Here is a 17,739-nt window from a genome sequence, read left to right on the forward strand (position 1 = left end):
CACATGATTCCTGCATAAAGATCAAGAAAATTGTTCACTTTGTATGATCCACGAGTTTATTATTTATTGTTGATGCGGGCACATGTTCCTCAAGATAAACAAGAGAGAGAAGCTGGAAGCTTCCTTCCTCTTTCCTCAGCATCACCCAAGGAAGTAGGAGTTCGTGTAGAGATGTCATTCGACTCCCAGGAGGGCCAAACGAGATACATCAACGTGCACGCTTGATTCATTGTTTAGCTGATTCCTTCAGATGAAAAGAAAGGATAGACTGATGGGAGGAGTAATGAATGTTTCTTTGCTCCTACTTATGTTAGTGTAGTTTTTATTGGAAGTTAAATTTGATTCTAAACAAAGCCTGTAAGTTTGATTATAATGAGACCCTCTTATTAGAACATATAACCCTGTGGTCTTCTTGGTCAACGTGGGAAGGCACAGCAAGAAAGGACAGTTCTTGGTTTCCTACTTCCTTTCCTCTGCTGCCACCAAATCAGCACTGCGTGACCACATTCACAAAGATTGCTTCCACGTAGAAGGCAACAAAAGACGACTTCATACAGCTCAAACTAGGGAAGGCTCCTCTCAGATTCTTCATTTAAGCTGTTGCCGCTTGGGTATCGATCTTCCTTGCTCTGCTGCCTTCTTCCTTCCCCGTCAGTCTCCCCTGTCCTCGGGAGGGAGGAGGATAGTGAGCCTTGATATAGACAGGTTGAGGATATTTTGGTGTAAGCAGGACGAGAACAGAGGAAAGATTGGGTTTTGAGAGCTGGAAAAGGCCGGAAAAGTGGTAAAGGTGCGGTCTTTTAGCAAGCCTGAGCGCCAAAAGTCGGCTTTTGAACATGGTCGGCGGGTGGGATCTCAACGACGCAGTGTCAGAGGAGGACAGATGCTGCCTAATGGCCTCCGCCCCTGCTGAGGACGGCGGAGATGACGAGAAGGGGAAGCCCGCCGCAACCAGCTCAGGCGAGGTGGAGAACGACGACTCCGGCACGTCAGTTGTCGATGTCGAGGCGTTCGGCGGCGGCGCCGGGAAGGTCTTCGAATTCTCCGTCTCCGGCCGTCGCTCCGTCCAGAGCGGGCCCGCCGTCGCGACTCACCAGTTCTTTCCTTTCGGTCACTCGGAGGGGACTCGGGCGGGCGGGAGCTCGGCGGCGCCGTCACCTCGCGTGCACTGGACCGGAGATGGGTTCTGGCAGTCATCGGAACCAGTGGTTGCTGGACTGGCGACGGAGGCGCAGCCGCCGGTGAAGAAAAGCAGGCGAGGTCCGAGGTCGAGGAGTTCGCAGTACCGGGGGGTGACCTTCTACCGGAGGACCGGGCGGTGGGAATCCCATATATGGTCAGTTATCTCTCTCTCTCTCTCTCTCTCTCTCTCTCTCTCTTCTGCTTCTTCTTCTTCTTCTTTTTCCTCTCCAAACCTTAACGAAGATCGAATCTTGGAGTTGGAGTCAATCATCTCAACATTGTCTCTCTTGTATCTGCAGGGATTGCGGAAAGCAAGTCTATTTGGGTATGTATGAACCAAGATTTCATCAAGTATCTGTTCCTGTGTTCAATTTTTGATTGTTTGCCATGGAAATATGTGTCTGTAGGTGGATTCGACACTGCTTGTTCAGCAGCAAGGTTAGTCTATCAGGTTCTGTAATTGATCGAGTTTACTATTACTTTCCATTTATTCTTTGTCTTCCAAGAGCTCTAACTTTCAGAGATTGTTCAAGCAGAGCATATGACAGAGCTGCAATCAAATTCCGTGGGGTGGATGCAGATATAAACTTTAGATTGGATGACTATGAGGAGGACATACAACAGGTAGGTGAAGGTAGATTGTTCTTAGGATCCTGTTTTGGTTTATCTTAGTGTGCAAGGGTGAATTAGAACTCAAGAAGTGTTTGTCAATGGCTTGATGCAGATGGGCAATCTTAACAAGGAGGATTTTATTCAAGTTCTCCGCCGCCAGAGTGGCAGCTTTCCTCGAGGAAGCTCAAAGTTCCGAGGAGTCATCTTGCGCAAATCTGGGAAGTGGGAGGCCAGAATGGGTCAGATTTTGGGTAAAAAGTATGTCTCTGCCATCTCCTTTCAGTGAATTCTCTGATTCAAGTTCTTAGATTTTGATAAAGGGTTTGTGTTGTTGAATGGTAATTCTTGATGTTAAACAGATATGTGTATCTGGGACTCTTCGATACCGAAATCGAAGCTGCTAGGTAATTCTAAGCTCTAAAATTTTTGGATCAAGCTTCTTAGGAAGCCAGAAAAAAACAGTAGTGTTGATTGTTCTTTACACTGGGATTCCAGAGCTTATGACACGGCTGCAATTAAGTGTAATGGGAAAGACGCGATAACCAACTTTGATCCTAAGCTCTACTCAAATGAACTTGGTATTGAGAGTGAGAAACTATTCGCTTTACCATCTTCTGTTACTGATTACGTTGTTCATCTAACAATACGAGTAAAATTCTATTTCAGCTGATCATGTTGAGCATAATCTCGATCTTAGCTTGGGGAGATCAGGCTCCAAAAGGATTAACCTCGAGATGATAGATGATGAGAGCTCCAGTGTCGTCGATCAGCAATTTCTCATAGGCTCCGAGTCAGAGAGGAAACACAACATGAGATTAAAGGTATAATTCATATCAAAACCAAAATTTATGCTTCTAGCTTAACTAGATCAAAATAAAATTGCAACTACTTTTAACTCGGCTTCTATGATTCGGGTGCTATTTCTTTCTAGTTTGATGACAATCTCAAGCTATCCAAAGGAAAAGACAGCAGAAGTTACTTTCCTCCTAGCAATGGCTTCAGTCAATTTCCATTCAGCTATGTACCACTTCAAACAACAACTGACATGTCCTCAGTGTTCCAGATCATCCAGCTGCAGTCTAATTCATCTTGTTATGATCAAGTTTGTGATCTCTTATAAAAATGACATCAAGTTTTTCTTGCTTGATACACTATGAACTCATTTAGGATTCTGCTTGTTTCCTGATTCAGCATCCTGGCAGCTGCGATAAATAAAGGATCTGCAAATGGCTTTCATTATCGAGTGGTGGACAGCGACTTGAGAGGCATTTAGATCGGGAACAAGGTGTGGAAATTAGCCATCTTTCTAATTGTTTGTCGCTGTTAATTTTGCAGCAACATCAGGATTCCCACCACAGATAGCAAAACTGGCAATTTCCGACATCCAGCACTAGAATAATGGATTCAAGTCTTATATCAGACCTGGTTAAAACAAAGCACCATTTGTGTCACAGGACCCAAACCGTAACACCTCAAATCTTCAAAGCTCCTTTTGTGCGTAAATGGCAGGGTGTTAAGGAGCTGAGCCTGTGGGAAGAACTAAAGTTGGGACAGGAAGTCGGCTTCTTATGAAGTGGATGGCTCCCTCTTCCTTTCATGTGTTTAAAATGTTCATACTAAGTCCTCATTCATCTGTCTGCTGTTGTATTTTGTTTCAAGAAAGCAATAATTTGAGCAAAATAGATTGCAGATTTGAAGTAAAATGACATTCATTCGCTCACTCACTTGCAGTAAATGTGGACCATACTTTTGATAGCTCTAAATCTGCATGATTTGTGGTCCTTTGAATTAGAGAAAATGCATTTGTGATGAGAGGAATATTACTTTATGAACCAAATCAAGAAGTGTAAGTTGGATGGGCAGAGAAAGAAAACCTTTTGTTGTTTATTATCTTGTGTATCATGCTAATTTGGCCACACTTAGTATTTTCATTGATCTCCAAAAGTTTCTTGAAGCTAGGGTTTAGATGTGTTGCCTGATGGCCAAATCATTCAGGGTTCCAATCATCTGCACCAGATTATTAGAATGGTGTAAGTGGAGAGTCAATTTGCATCATCTGTCAGACTGATTCAAGGATACTTTTTAAGCTGAAAATACATTCAAGGGAATAAGGCTTCTATAATCATAGATGTGTACCACAAAGCATCATCTGTTGTACACTTTACAGTGAAAATGATGCTAACTTACAATTGGATTGTAGGAAAAAGACTACTCTTTTACAGACACTTGAACAGTGAAAAGAAAGTTCAGTCATGGATTGTTTACCCCCAAGACAAGAAGAGAAACATGAGGTGAGAAGCTTCCATCATATTACATGACAATAGTTCTCTACTAAAAATAACATATAAAAATTACAATGAGATGATACCAAGACAATAGACCAAAACCTTTCAGGTCTCCAATTATAATATCAAAACAATTTGCAAAAGAATAATAAACAATAAAACTACCTAAGTAAAGTCCACCTTCATCCTTCATCTCAGTCCATTACCAGCATTCTTTCTGTAGGGCTGCTGCCTCACAAGATGCTTCAGAGCTTTTAAGCAGAGGCACCGAGAACACGAACAAAGTTGCATGTATCAAGCAAAAATCTTTACATTCCAAACCAACTTTTTGGCATCTGGTCATTGATGAAGACAAACATGACCGTGTGGCTGATAGTAATTTCCTTGTCGATATGCTTACCTATATGCTTACAATATACAAAATGAAGAAATATCCTACAAACATGTACAAATTTGATTTCACTGTCAACTAGAAGCCTGAAGAAAAGGATGTCAAGGCTTGCTTGCATTTGACTGTGCTGTGACCACTTTATGCAATTAACTACTTGTTTCGGAACAGGTTGGGTGGCAATAAAATGTTTATGATCACAAAATATCCCGAAGAGGCAGGGGTCTGGGTCTAACCCTCATGATTGTTTGATCACTATGCCGAATCCACTCAGACAATTTCCATGGTTTCTGCCATTTCCACTTGAACTGTAGCAACCACTGATGATGACTCCTTTTCCATCTCCAAAGCTTCCCTCCTTGACCTATTATTGCCAGTTTCTTTCCCGTCGACAAATGCCCAATTGGAACCATCTGCAATCAGCAAAGACCTCTTCCGTTAATGACTTGTAGATAAGGTTAATGATTTTATCAGCATAAGAGCAGGAGGCCAACCTTCAGTGGCTGATTGTCAAAAGTCACAGTCCCTTTACTCGGGCTATTAACAATACCGGCAGTGTACTTCAGTTGTTTCTGTGCTGGTACTGCTATCGGAGACAATGGAGCACTGGTATCATCAGCAGAGTGCTTCAATGAACCATTTGAGCTCACCTGGAAAATAATACACAGAACATTCATAGGATAAATTTCTAGACCTAGTCAGTGTTACCTGGACTCTCATGTCCACAGCAACAAATACATTCATATACACATATGCAAGTTGGGTATATTTTCAGTGCATCTCTATTTATCCAAGTCTTTTAGCAGATGTTAAGAGTAAATGAGCAGCTGGGCTCTTCCAAAATGAATCTAAGCTACGATGATGGTGTTATTCTTTTAGACAAGCTTCTTAGTAATTTACATAGATTTTACTTGCTACAATGTTAAAACATGAATATCAACTATAATCCAACTAAAGTTTCTTTTCTCCTTCATTTCCAGTATCTCCTTGTCTTTATCATGAGTGGAATCAAAATTTCCTGTCTACCTATCCAAGACATATTAATCTTCTCCTCTTCTGAAGTGATCACATAATAAACACTAGTAGTTAGATGACCAAAACAATGCAGGAAAAACATTCCAGTCTGAAGTCAATCATGCAGGGAGTGATTTCCCTCTCCAACAAACACACAAAATCATTTCTTGCGTTATTCATAGGCAATTGATGAAGGAAAGGTGCTTACGTGAGCCAAATATAGAAACAAATATTTATAGTACTCGAGAAAAAAAAATCATATGTATAGCCTCACCCTGACACATAATTAAACATGTTAACCCTTTTCATGTGTTTTTTAATCACTTTTACACTATTTAGGGCTATTGGCAACAAGAGACTTAACTTGGAGAACTCGATCCATTATTGTACACATTACAATGATAGATGGTGAATGTAACTTTTATCTCTGGATAGTGACATGCTAGAACACTATGTACCACAAGGGGCTCAAGAATTATATTTTAGACACACCTCCATAATCCAAGCCATTTTCAAATCCTCAGCCTCTTTGGCTATTCTATTTTCTTGATATCATTTCGCTTGTGTTGTTATTGTTGTTTGTATATGTGAAACCAATAAGTCGTACAAATCTTTGTACAGACATATCTAGGCGTGCACACCTCGGCGCATTTCTTCTGCAGTACTTTACAGTCGCTCCTTAGCGCCTGGTGAGACTTCACCAGATTATTGTACTTGCTGCCTGTGTATGTGGAAATGGAACCACTTCGCATCGATCAGCCGAGAGTGGCAACAGCAGTCTAGGCCGAGTATTACAGGAAAACAAACGATTACCTAGAAGAAGAAGCGTAGACGAGAGATCAGGGCCGGGAAATTTCTAAATTAAGCTTACAGAGTTCTAGGTTCAAGCACCTTTGTAGAATAAATGACTCGGGATATTGGGCTTCCCTTATTTCATTATTGGTGAATTCATTACCAATCCGGCACGGAGCGGGAAGTCAATAATTGAGTAAATATCGGCTCATTCATTACAGTTAGGGGAAAGGGTAGGAGAAGACAAGAAGTTTAGTTACCAACCGAAGAAGGAGATGGACCACTACTTGGTAGAGGATCCCCGATCCGTAGGGTCTCCTCCACCTCAAACACCAGTACAGATCCGATTCTACACATCTCACATTTACGACCTTAATAGGGACTAGGCTTCAGCCTTATGGATAAATGTTTAAGATTCCAAATTATGCTTGGCTGTTTATTTAAACTGCAAGAACTTGATCTTCAAGTTTACAACAAGATATGAGAATTTAAGTATGCTATATACTACCAAGGATAGAACATGAGCTTACTGGAGGTGATGCAGGTAATGCAACTGCAACAGCTTGCCCTCCCAAATTTTGTTGTTTCTCCATTTCTTTTCTTCGCGCTTCACTGAGTCGAAGAAGACTAACAAGTTCTTTCAGTTGGTCTTTTAGTTCTTTGATCTCAATTTCCTTCTCCCTCAACTTGCATCTGTTCCAAGTATATGAAATATTAAATTCATGAAAATAAAAAAAAACATAATATGTAGCAATTTAGTCAAGATCAAGTAGGAAAATGTTCAAGATTTTGTCCGACAAACTAAATAGCTCTCTTCCATGTATGTGCTTGACATATTGTCTTGGCAGTTGTCAAATGTCAAAAGTTGTGAAGTGATCAAATAAATATCATTTATCATAAATAAGTAGCTTAAATTATACACTGTTCCCTAATTTAGATACAAACCAAATTTAAAATGAAAAAGACTTCAAGCAATATAAAATATAACTTTAGTCTCTTTTCCACTTTCTAGTCATATATTTAAGAAATTGTGAACATGTATAAAAATGAGGGATTTTTAGACAAAAAAGTTGTTGACACTATCAAATTTCTTTTAGCATTGTTTAGAAGAACAAACATCACGGAAAATATTAAAAAAAACATGGAATACAACCTTGCATCTGCTGCAACATTAAAAATGTAGTGAAGCAAGTTCTTTGCTTCTCCCATGGAACGCAATTGACTCCATCTTCCATGCCCTGCGAATGCACGTTCACGCTCCTCTGCCTCCGAAAGCTGGGAAGCCATTGTTACAAGAGTGTTTGATGATATGCTCACCATGTTTTCCAGTGATGTGATTCTTGCTAATCGTGCATTTGGGGACAAAGAGGATACTCTGCAGAAGATTTGAAAAATAAATGGGACTTTGTAAAAAACTTCAGCTTGATTTTCACCAGTTTTGAAAGACATTACTTGTGTTCCTGATATCCACTAAATAAGATTGTATCCCAGCATCTTTAATCACAGGTTTGCTTAGATCAAAAGAATTATCATAGCAGAAATTCAGAATATAAGAATTTTTAAAGTATTAACTACCTGGAGTGTCCATTCTTTACTCTTGGTGGACTAGCACTGCTGTTTGATGAAGCTTCCTCTCGTTTCAGGAAGGCAAGCTCCTCAGCCAAGGCAGTACGTCTAGAATGAAAAGTACAAACACAATCAAGCCAATAAATAAGCAATGTTCCATATACTGAATTTAAATTAAATACTTACACTTGACTTTGTTTCTCGTATTCATTTCGAACTTCATGCACATGCACCATAACTTCAAGTTCATGATCCAGCCAACGATGCAAGGACTTTTCATTTAACTAAAGGAATAGTTTATTATCATAATATTCTAACTGAAGTTTTTACCGAGGATCACACAAAGTAAAAAAAAATTATCATAGATCATGTACCTGACCACCTGGTAAATGACCATTTGAAATAACTGGAAAAAGGAAAAAAAAAATTGAATCAGGACCATTGCAGGATTAAATGCAGTTTTCAATTTTTGAAAGCAACATACCAGAATTATCACGTGCTGAGGATTTTTGAGTTTCTAACAACTCTTTCAACTTCTTGGTAGCCATAGCAGCCTCCTCTGTCTTCCTATGAAGAACCTGTAGAAGGTTTTAGACCCAAATAAAGTACTCTACCAACTGCTCCAGTATCAAATAAAAACTCAACAGCATGATAGTATTCATAGAAATATCCAGAGAATTTCTTTGGACATATTAAACTAATTGTTCAATATTGAATAAAAAAGATGATCATTGTTCCAATTCTGCCCCATCCTGGGACCAGTCACAAAATTAGTGACATCATGATTGGGCCAATATTGCAACTGTCTCATCAAATTTTACCCCTAATCTAGTAGGTCTAATGATCAAGTAACAATGAAGATTACCTCTTCCCTTTAACCATTCTACTTGAATTTACAAGTAGTATCTTCATCAATTCTCCCTTCATGGTGAATAGTGCATCCAACATTGGAAAAGATTTTGCCTTCTTAAAATAAATAGCACATATTCAATTATAAAATCATTCAAATCACGTTACTAATTTGCATCTTTTGCATTTGAGTTTAGTACTACATCTAAGCTATGAGCTTCTAGATTCATCTCCATAAATAAAATTTTCTAATTTACTTCCACTGATATTGTTAGCAATCAGCACCTACCATGAGCTTTTCTTGAATGTACTTGTTAATTTCATATATTAATAGCCAAGAGGTAAAGGCTCAAGTCTAAGTATTCTTATAATCCAATAAGCATCAGGAACTTTCTTACCTCATATTGTCAGAAAAGAAATTGTTACATCATGCATATCTTCTATTATGTCAATATGATGTAGGCTAAGGATGATCCATGGTTACAGTAGAGAATTAGAGTACAAGACTCATTAAAGCTGTCTAACCTAAGAAGCAAAAGGCTGCTCTGATGAGGATTGACATTATTTGGGCTGCTGTAATGTAATAACAGTATATTGCAATAAAGCCTACTAAGTATATATTGAAGGCGATATCTGCAAAGTGCAATTAGATAAAACTTCAGGTTACACCATGATTATTTCCCATAGATCCATCTCATTGTCCAAGTCACAAATATTATGATTCATAAAATATAAGGTTTTTATGTATTCAAATGAGCTAACCAAGTATGCAGGCATATAACCAACTTAACAGCTTTATGATCATATGTTAGCAGAAGAATAACTATAGCAAAATCTTGGTTGGAAGCAACCATCCATACTAACCAATAAAGATTCAGTAAAAGAAATAAGCATACTAAAAAAAAGGAATAAGCATGCTAAGATTTTCCTCGAAGAGACAATTGTATTAACTATAAGTACCAATTTCTGTCGCTGATTCAATGCTTGAAGTTTGTGACGCTCGTACTCATTTCTTCTCCCCTCCTTTTTCAGCTGCGTGAGCAAATGCATCAAAGTCAAACTAACTTCATAAGATGTAAATTCATACATTTTTATATGAGTACAGAATAGAATTCACCATGATTTATAACAGAAAACAAGAGGATTAAGAGCAACAATGGAATGTTGCATGTCGCCATTCTACATTAAGATATATCAGACAATAGACTGCTACACATATTAGCTGGAAAATCAAGGATTACTATGATAATCAAGTAGGTGACGTCGACTGGCAACTACAAGGTCAATGAGACAAGCAGAATAGACCATTACCTGTCTATGTTCCATGCCAATGTACAGAGAGTGCCTTGCATGCGGCCATGTAACAGATATCACACATCATTTCACAATAAGTAGCACTTACCATACCAGCTTACAGATTACACATGCTCGGCATGAAGTTCAGTATTCCTTCAGAAATAGGGCATTTCTATCATACATACATCTCAGTAGTGACTCACAGAGAACTATAAATTTAACCAATGCAGAAAATAAATTCAAACTTATCAAATTATTGAGACAGATTCTAGTGATCAGATTGCAATTAAAAAATTTGGTGAGCAAATTGACAGTTTTTTTATGGATCCTTGTAGCATAATCCATAGCAGATTATTCACCTGAAGGAGTTCCTTCTCACGAGAAGCCTTCCACTGGCGAAACTGTTCTGCCTCTTGCTTTATCTTGTGTTGCAATTGAACCTGCAGAATAGACACTAGAAGTGACAATGAGGACAATTCTGATAGATGGGAGCCTGAATGAATGAGAATGAAGAAGATAATTTGTCCCGAGCAACAACCTTTTGTGCTTTGATAAATTGTATCTCTTCTTGCAGCTTCTTTGCGGCTTCCTCACTCCTTTGCTTTTGTTTTAACAGTTGAACCTGATTCTCTTGTTTCTTTTTAAGATCCAAGATCTGCAAATGATTAACTTAAGTAACCATGAAGTCTAAAAGAACTGTACTGCTGTTATTAGGCCATACAAGAATATCAACATGTGTTTCACCTGTGCTTCAAGGGCCTTTAATTTCTGCAAGTGGTTGTCTGGCAACTTGTGCACTTGCCCATCTGAGTGTGCAGCAAGGTTTTCCACCTCAGCCAATAATCTGTCTCTCTCTTTCTGCAGTATCAATTTCCGGAAAATCATGTGTTAAAATCAGAGAAATGAAATATTACCTTTCTCAAATCAAAGAAGTATTAGTTAACCTGCACTGCTCTTTTCTCCTCTTCAAGCTCCATGAGTTTCTTTTTAAAGTGTTGTTTAAGAGCAAGTGTGTCAAATCCAGTAAACATTTTCATCTCAGACTGCAGAGTTGAGAAAGCAAAGTTTATGAACTAGTCATAAAGGGCATGATGGGACTGATGCAATGGAACATTAATTGAAAATCTTCATAGATTAATGAATGAGGAAGTATGTGTTTAACAGGGAAACAAATAAGATGTCAAGATAGAGGCTTGCTTGAAAGAAGACAAAAACTTTGAGCAGGTATATCACAATTAGCATAATCCATACAGGAGATCACATACATGTTCCAAGACCAATTTAGTTAATTTTACAACAAAGTATTATTGGTACCAAATAATGCAGAATACCAGTAAAATGTTATAGTCAAAGTTGTATGACATATTATCCATTTGGATGCCAGACTAACTAATGAATCTTATACAATCCTAACATCACATCAGAGGCTGGACTTCTGATGCTATGGTTTTCTGAGAATGAGAAACATTACAAGTATAAAATAGTGAAATTTCTCAAGCACTTTTTATCTGCATAGCCATATTCATACAAGAAAATGACACAAGACAAGGGTAATATTTTAGTCAAAATTCAGTATCCACGTTTTAAAAATACTTTACATTAAATGTAGGATATCCGGCCAAGAAATATCCTTTTCCATACCTCTGGACAAGAAATATTGATTTTATTAAACTTAATTAAATTACAGAGTAAGCAAATATCATAAGGCAATTTGGTGAAATTTTCAAACACCTCTTTCTGCTCCAAACGCCTGTTTAACTCGTTCAACTCCTTGCCCATAGAATCTTGCAAGATTGTGTGTTCCCATTCTTTGGCTACTTCTTCATCTAATTCCTTGGAGTCACCTGCTGAAGAATTGATGCATTAAAAAGCGAAACTTGAATAGAAGGAAGATAACCAAGCATACAGTACAAATCTTTTTACATATAAATGCTTAGGAAACCAATAAAAATTAAAAAGAATAAGTCATTGAATTGGTCATGTGACAAAGAAATTGCCTTTTATTGCCTCAGCCATCTGGTAATCGAAGTTTTCTGTGCTGTGCAGGCTCCTCTTCAAACCTTCTGCTTTAAAGAAACAAGAACCAGCTTTCTGAAAATTTATGTACAAAAGAGTGCAGTTATGTTATTTATCCAGCTGACAAACCTCAATCATAGATTGATAACATATAAACTTTCACTATGAAATGAAGAAACACAAATGAAAGAGAGACCGATATCTTGGATCACAGATGAGTTAATGCACCAGAAATTCACAAGTAGTTTAGGTGTTTGCTCTTGCTTAGAAGATGAAATATGCGATCAAAAGATGAATGATGGGAGCAAAAGGGATAATGAAAGTTAGCCGCTATGAGAGCTAAACACCAAAATGATACAAGCTGACATGACCTACTTTACCAAGGGTACTTCGGGCTTGGTTCAGGCCTGGGTTATAATATTCCAGCCAAACTCAAATTCAGGATGGACTTTGATGATAACTCAAAAGCTCATCCCAAGACAAATATATGTATACATATATTACATTTAGTCTTGTTCAGTTTTTCTAAACCTCAGCACTGATATATTTAGCGTAGATCTAACTCGTATGATATTCTTTATCTCTTTGCCACATCCTCCCCAACCCCCAGCCCCACATTGCTTCACCCTTATCCTTTGTCTGCTTCTTGTAGTCTCTTTTTCAAAAGCACACTATGAACAGGCAGCGTCTGTTTTGACTTGAAATGTTAACAATGCCACTGTGATTCCCTCTCTTGTATGTATATGTAGAGCTCTTGGCCATTTACTGTTATGCTCTTTGTTTCTTCATTGTAAAATCATATCGCTCTCAAAACCACCTATCTACTTGCTGCCAGAGATCTTGGCACTTTCTTTCGACACATGCAACCTGATTGAAAACCCAAAACCACTTCAAGTAAGGCCTGCATTGACGAGCTCGTGTTCAACATCAGGATGGATCAAAGTTTAACAGAAGCTTCCAGACCATGATCAGAGGCAGGAGTGATCAAATAATTCACCAAACTGCTCAAATCAGAGCATCAAGGGGGAAGTCCACATGTATTTCCAAACCAAGAATAAGTATTTTTCTTTACATGATAGATTTAAGGAATTACTAAAATATTCAAAACCTGACTAGCTTGAGATCTGATGCAAAAAATTTCGGCTGAAGAAAAATTTGGAGCCAGCTCAATGCAGTGTGAGATTACCTTAAGAAACAACTCTCTTCTCTGTATTCAACGGAAGTACTAATTTTAACTGATTTACATAATGCACTCTGTTTATCATGTATTTTCTCAAACAAGGAGCTAAAATGTGTTTTGATCTGAAGACACTAACATGAATAAGATCCCTTGATGAGAAAAATCTCATGGATGAAGTCTGTGGCAAGGTTTGCAATACAGACTGGCACGGTATGGTAAGAGTGGTATTTACTGGCCTAACTGTCACGGACAAACTTCTAAACAAGATGTTCGATGTAATGCTTATGTGTGTCCGTGTCTTTTGACATGTTCATGCCTTGTACAGCGTGTAGAGGGGCAGCCGAAGGCTTATAAGTCACATTTTAGTTGGGTGGTGGCCTCTTTAGGCTTGTAAATAAAGGTTGTGTCATGTGGACACGTGCGAGAGCTTTTCGGTCTGTAATGGACCATTTTACCCTTTGTTGTGCCACTGTTCAGAGCTTGTAAAGTCTATTTGTAATTTGCATTGTCTATGAAGTGTTTTTCGGAGATGTTTGCTTGTGGATCCCGATTGAGGCGTTCTCTCCAACCCGTTCTCTCTTTTAGTGGTCCTAAGGGACAAGGGGAGGCTTCGGGGAGGCTGACCTTTGCGGACGGACACGCAAGGGTGCCGCACGACTTAGGCAAAACCAGATAAGTCCGTGTCATATGGTATCAGAGCAGGACAAGCACTCATAGAAACACTTGACATGCAAACGTGGGGGACCTAGCGGGACTGCGTTGAGGGCAGTCAGCACACGCGCGACCGTTTGAGGGAAAACGAGCATGGAGATGTAGGGAAAAGAGTCGTTCAGAGGAGCGAGCATCTGAGATTGGCATTCAGAGGAATGGCCAACCCTTCGCGCAAGAGGCACCACGAGAACAGGCAAGCTTGGAAGAATTTGGAGCGCACAAAGGTTGGGATGGCTGAGTTTGAGCTACGGCTCAACGTTGACAACTATACTTGATGGTGCTCTAGGCAAGCGAGGCGCTTGGCAAGAATGAGACCATGCAAGGTGAAATGAGTTGCTCAACGACCAAAAGAGTTATGCAAAGCTCACAGAGGTGAGGGGAATTGCTAACTCGAAGAATTTGGTACTCATGCATGGGCTTGTATGCGGACGACGGAATGTTCGTGACCATCCCAAGGCGACCGAAACTCGGCGCCATGGAGCATTGAAACTTTCTCTTCGGCATGTGAAGGATACGTCCGTCGGAGGCTAAAGTGTGCAACGAGTTCAGCATGTTGCTAGGCCTTGAGGGGTGCAGCGGGGGCTGTATTGACATGGAGTCGCAATCTAGCAAGTGCGTTTACAGGAGGCAGAACAGTGCACAGTTTGTTCAGCAGATCGGAGTAGTCCAAGGGGATGGTGGTCTCCGAAACGAAGAGAGATGTTGCTCCAACGGGATAGTTATCCAGGAGGGATAAGTCCCGGCTCTCCAGAGGGAGAATCATGTGAGACGGACCTCACATGTTGAGGAGGAGTACCTCAACAAACAACAACTCTACGAAGCTCGATGGACTGAGCAAGCGGCGATGAGTTGTCGCATGATCTTGCTCGAGAGAATGCATTGGTGGATGCATTGCGAGATCAAGTGGGGGAGCGACCTAAAGCAACTTAAATGAAGACACACTTGGAGTCGATGTGGAGATCGGACTCAAGGGAGGGCTGACCCGTGGAATGGTGGGCACGTGGACCACCATCGACTCAATGCAAAAACGAGGAGCGGAACAACTTGGGTGTAACTTGACGAAGTACCCAAGCCCCATGAAGGGAGCCAGCATAGAAGTTGGAACATGGAGCAGAGGCACAGTGCTTTCCTTATACAGAGGTCAAGGACATGAACTCTTGCAGAGGCAATAGTAGGATCATGTTGTTCCATGGGTCCTTCATTCTGACGGAGCGGACTCATCTTGCATGGTGCCAAAGACGAAGGGAGCTTCGGGGCACATGCACCTTATCTCGGAGAAGCATTTGATGGAGGAACTAAGGCGACTCAATTTGCGGAGGCGAAGTTGGGTTCAGAAGGCCTTAGCACGGGGCAAGAGGACGCAGAGGCGGGTACTCTTGAAGAATATACCACAGTGTTGCCATTCGAGTTGCTATGAAGGAAGCGGTGCGCAGCGGAGATTGTGCTGGTAGGGGCAGAGGCCCAGGATCCAGACAATGGTGCACATATTACAGTGAAGTCGGTGGACTTCGGGAGCTACTAGGCGACGGACTGTCCTAGAGCGGTGCTTCATCTAGGTGTGACCCAAGAGTGGGTGGATGAAGGTCGATTGCCAAAGGAGCGAACAAAATCGAAGGTGGAGGAGACCCTGCGATGTATTGGCAGAGGCCACACATGGAGGGTTCACAATTCGAGTTTATTCCACAAGGATCAGAATGCAATGGAGATGTCACCAGGAGGCGACATGGTGCAGCGGATCGTGGTGGAACAGTTCGTGGCAATGCGACACACACAACCTAGTCCCGGGAGGGACTAGATCATATGGAGGTATGATCGGGAGCTACTGGGAGCTCCACTTCGGTGAACAACACGACGGCAAGAAGGGCTATGGATTCAAGGAGTGAAGGCCATGGTACCGCAGAGGCGGGTCTTCCGTGCGTGCATCGAATTTTGCTTCGGATGAGAACCTTGGTCATCAGCATATGGGAGCTGGGTTCCACCAAGGGAAAAGTTCGAATGCAAGTACCAGTGAGTTCCATGGGAGGAACTTGATCATACAAAGGTATGATCGAAGCAGCTGGAGAGTTGGACTGCTCCAGAGTTCATATTCACTTAAGGGAGCCCGACAAGTCAGAGGACAAGGCCGAGTAAGCGAACGTTGCTACCAAGGAAGCTAAGGAGAACAGAATTGGTGCAAACCCTACAACGTGATGGCAGAGGCCATGTATGGGAGTTGCAGTCTGTCTTTCCATCGACCAAACGGACTGCTTGGAGAACACAGAGGTGTTGAAGCAGGGGGTCGAAAGGGGCGAGGAAGCGACGACGAGTCCAGAGGGACTTAGCTACCCAAAATCAAGCATCAGTTAGAATGGAGGTGGACTCAGAGGAGTGCCACGGAGACATATCTACTGATCGTGAAGAAAAGGGATGCAGATGCGAAGAGACGGATAGTAGGGCCATGGGCATGGCAGCGCCATGGTACCGCAGAGGCGGGACTTCCGTGAAAGTCATTGATCCCTTGCTCTCACGGAGGGAGAGTGTTTGGTCGTGAAAGGGGCCGAGGAGGTGGAGCATGCAGAGGCAATCTCCAAGTACCGAGACAAGGCTGAAGGGCAGAGGCCAAGAAACTTCGTAAGACCGGTGTCAACAAGTTTCTCATCAAGATAGCCGTAAGTGAAGGACTTCGGGTCATACAAGAGTGCACGACCAAGGAACGAAGCAGGCAGTACACGGTGTTGTACCTTTGCTACTCAGTGGAGTAGGCGGCAGGGCTGATGGAGAAGACGGTACAATCCCAGAGGCGACCTCATCTATCAGAGAATTACTCCAAGTTGGGGTGAAAACTTCCCGCATTCCAGAAGTTCGATGGCATTGAGAAGGTGAATCACAGTAGCTAACTCAACGCAAGGAGTGCAAACACTTCAAGTGCTTCAGAAGTGTGAGCAAAGAGCAGGCGAAGGCCAGTAACCAGCTCGATGCATGAAGTACAACCTCGAGGAGGCGGGCGAAGTCAAGTAACCTTTGCCTTCTCAATCCTTAAGAGAATGGGTGAAACCAAGTACCTCAATTCTCTTATCTATCCAGCAGAGGAGCGCTGCACAAGTTCAAAGACCCTTCGAAGATAATGGAAGACAATAGTTGTCAAATCCTCACCAACGGTGATCAGTGCTACTGAGAGTAGATTGTCTGCCTCATTTCCCAACGAAATGCCAATCGAAAGCGGAAGTGATGCGAACCTACTTGGATGTGACAACTAACTGAAAGAAGAGTCAATGAGCAGATTTTGTGGAGGAAGGACCCAAAACTTCAGAAGTTTGCGAGGCGATGCTCGTTAAAGCTCCAACAAGCATCCACCCAGTTTAAGCAGCATGTGGAAATTTTGAGAGACTGGCGCAGTAAGGATGGTCTTTTCCTTCATTTGGTGGATCCGCAGGAATCAACGAGGATCAACACAACTCAGCCAACCCCACACCAGAGTCAGAGTCATTGGCGAGTTGAAGCAGCATGACGGATCAAAAGTTCGACTACTCAAAACAGCAGCGGATGTAATATCCCTCACTTATGAAAATTATTAATAAAGATTTATTTATAAATCAGAGGACCTATATGTAAATATGAAAATTTCAAGGACCAAACTGTTAAGTTGTAAAAAGAAGAAAATAAAGAAAACCGAAAATTTCGGTTTTATCCCACCGCCTCCCATGCTCTCTCTGTTTCTTCGAGAAACAGAGAGAAGCGGTGGGGCGTGGGGAGAAGAAGAAGAGAAGTAGAGGGAGAAGAGAAGAAGAGAGAAAAGAAGAGAGGAAGAAGAGGGAGAAGAGAAGAAAAGAAGAAGTAGAAGAGAGGGAAGATGGAGAGGAGAAAGAGAG

The 17,739-nt window shown here is 41.2% G+C and overlaps 2 protein-coding genes across 4 annotated transcripts in view; one reads left to right on the plus strand and one right to left on the minus strand.

The window, feature by feature from the left end:
- Positions 1 to 207: 207 nt before the first annotated feature.
- LOC135623499 (AP2-like ethylene-responsive transcription factor TOE3) lies at positions 208 to 3,514 on the plus strand. 2 transcript variants are annotated; one of them, XM_065126542.1, is made up of 10 exons: positions 208 to 1,336; positions 1,482 to 1,507; positions 1,590 to 1,620; positions 1,719 to 1,806; positions 1,907 to 2,052; positions 2,154 to 2,198; positions 2,290 to 2,381; positions 2,461 to 2,615; positions 2,726 to 2,896; positions 2,986 to 3,514. In XM_065126542.1, exons 1-10 carry the CDS (start codon positions 837 to 839, stop codon positions 3,007 to 3,009), a joined length of 1,278 nt encoding a protein of 425 aa, XP_064982614.1. In that variant the 5' UTR covers positions 208 to 836; the 3' UTR covers positions 3,010 to 3,514. The 2 variants fall into 2 exon arrangements, with proteins under 2 accessions (XP_064982614.1, XP_064982615.1); XM_065126543.1 differs by having other exon boundaries at positions 2,290 to 2,372.
- Positions 3,515 to 4,102: 588 nt separating this feature from the next.
- The window catches only part of LOC135584805 (kinesin-like protein KIN-4A), a 28,466-nt gene continuing 14,829 nt past the window's right edge, over positions 4,103 to 17,739 (minus strand). Inside the window, exons 11-25 of one of the 2 annotated variants that reach the window (XM_065126540.1) lie at positions 11,982 to 12,075; positions 11,716 to 11,828; positions 10,929 to 11,027; positions 10,729 to 10,842; positions 10,523 to 10,639; positions 10,344 to 10,424; positions 9,649 to 9,720; positions 8,324 to 8,417; positions 8,214 to 8,245; positions 8,026 to 8,123; positions 7,849 to 7,947; positions 7,427 to 7,648; positions 6,804 to 6,966; positions 4,962 to 5,117; positions 4,103 to 4,880 (exon numbers count right to left, since the gene is read on the minus strand). In XM_065126540.1, the coding sequence (XP_064982612.1) occupies positions 4,665 to 4,880; positions 4,962 to 5,117; positions 6,804 to 6,966; positions 7,427 to 7,648; positions 7,849 to 7,947; positions 8,026 to 8,123; positions 8,214 to 8,245; positions 8,324 to 8,417; positions 9,649 to 9,720; positions 10,344 to 10,424; positions 10,523 to 10,639; positions 10,729 to 10,842; positions 10,929 to 11,027; positions 11,716 to 11,828; positions 11,982 to 12,075 (1,770 nt within the window). In that variant the 3' untranslated portion in view covers positions 4,103 to 4,664. Of the gene's footprint in view, positions 4,881 to 4,961; positions 5,118 to 6,803; positions 6,967 to 7,426; positions 7,649 to 7,848; positions 7,948 to 8,025; positions 8,124 to 8,213; positions 8,246 to 8,323; positions 8,418 to 9,648; positions 9,721 to 10,343; positions 10,425 to 10,522; positions 10,640 to 10,728; positions 10,843 to 10,928; positions 11,028 to 11,715; positions 11,829 to 11,981; positions 12,076 to 17,739 lie in introns of those variants that run through there. The other variant, XM_065126541.1, reaches the window with a different exon arrangement.

This window comes from Musa acuminata, chromosome BXJ2-9, assembly GCF_036884655.1.
Source record: "Musa acuminata AAA Group cultivar baxijiao chromosome BXJ2-9, Cavendish_Baxijiao_AAA, whole genome shotgun sequence".
NCBI lineage: Eukaryota > Viridiplantae > Streptophyta > Magnoliopsida > Zingiberales > Musaceae > Musa > Musa acuminata.

What these genes read in the sequence shown, in the direction of transcription:
- LOC135623499 (XM_065126542.1), top strand. Translation starts at nt 837, where the DNA reads ATGGTCGGCGGGTGGGATCTCAACGACGCAGTGTCAGAGGAGGACAGA. An exon ending in CGGTGGGAATCCCATATATG is followed by an intron (nt 1,337 to 1,481) that starts GTCAGTTATCTC and finishes TTGTATCTGCAG; the next exon opens with GGATTGCGGAAAGCAAGTCT. An exon ending in ACCGAAATCGAAGCTGCTAG is followed by an intron (nt 2,199 to 2,289) that starts GTAATTCTAAGC and finishes CTGGGATTCCAG; the next exon opens with AGCTTATGACACGGCTGCAA.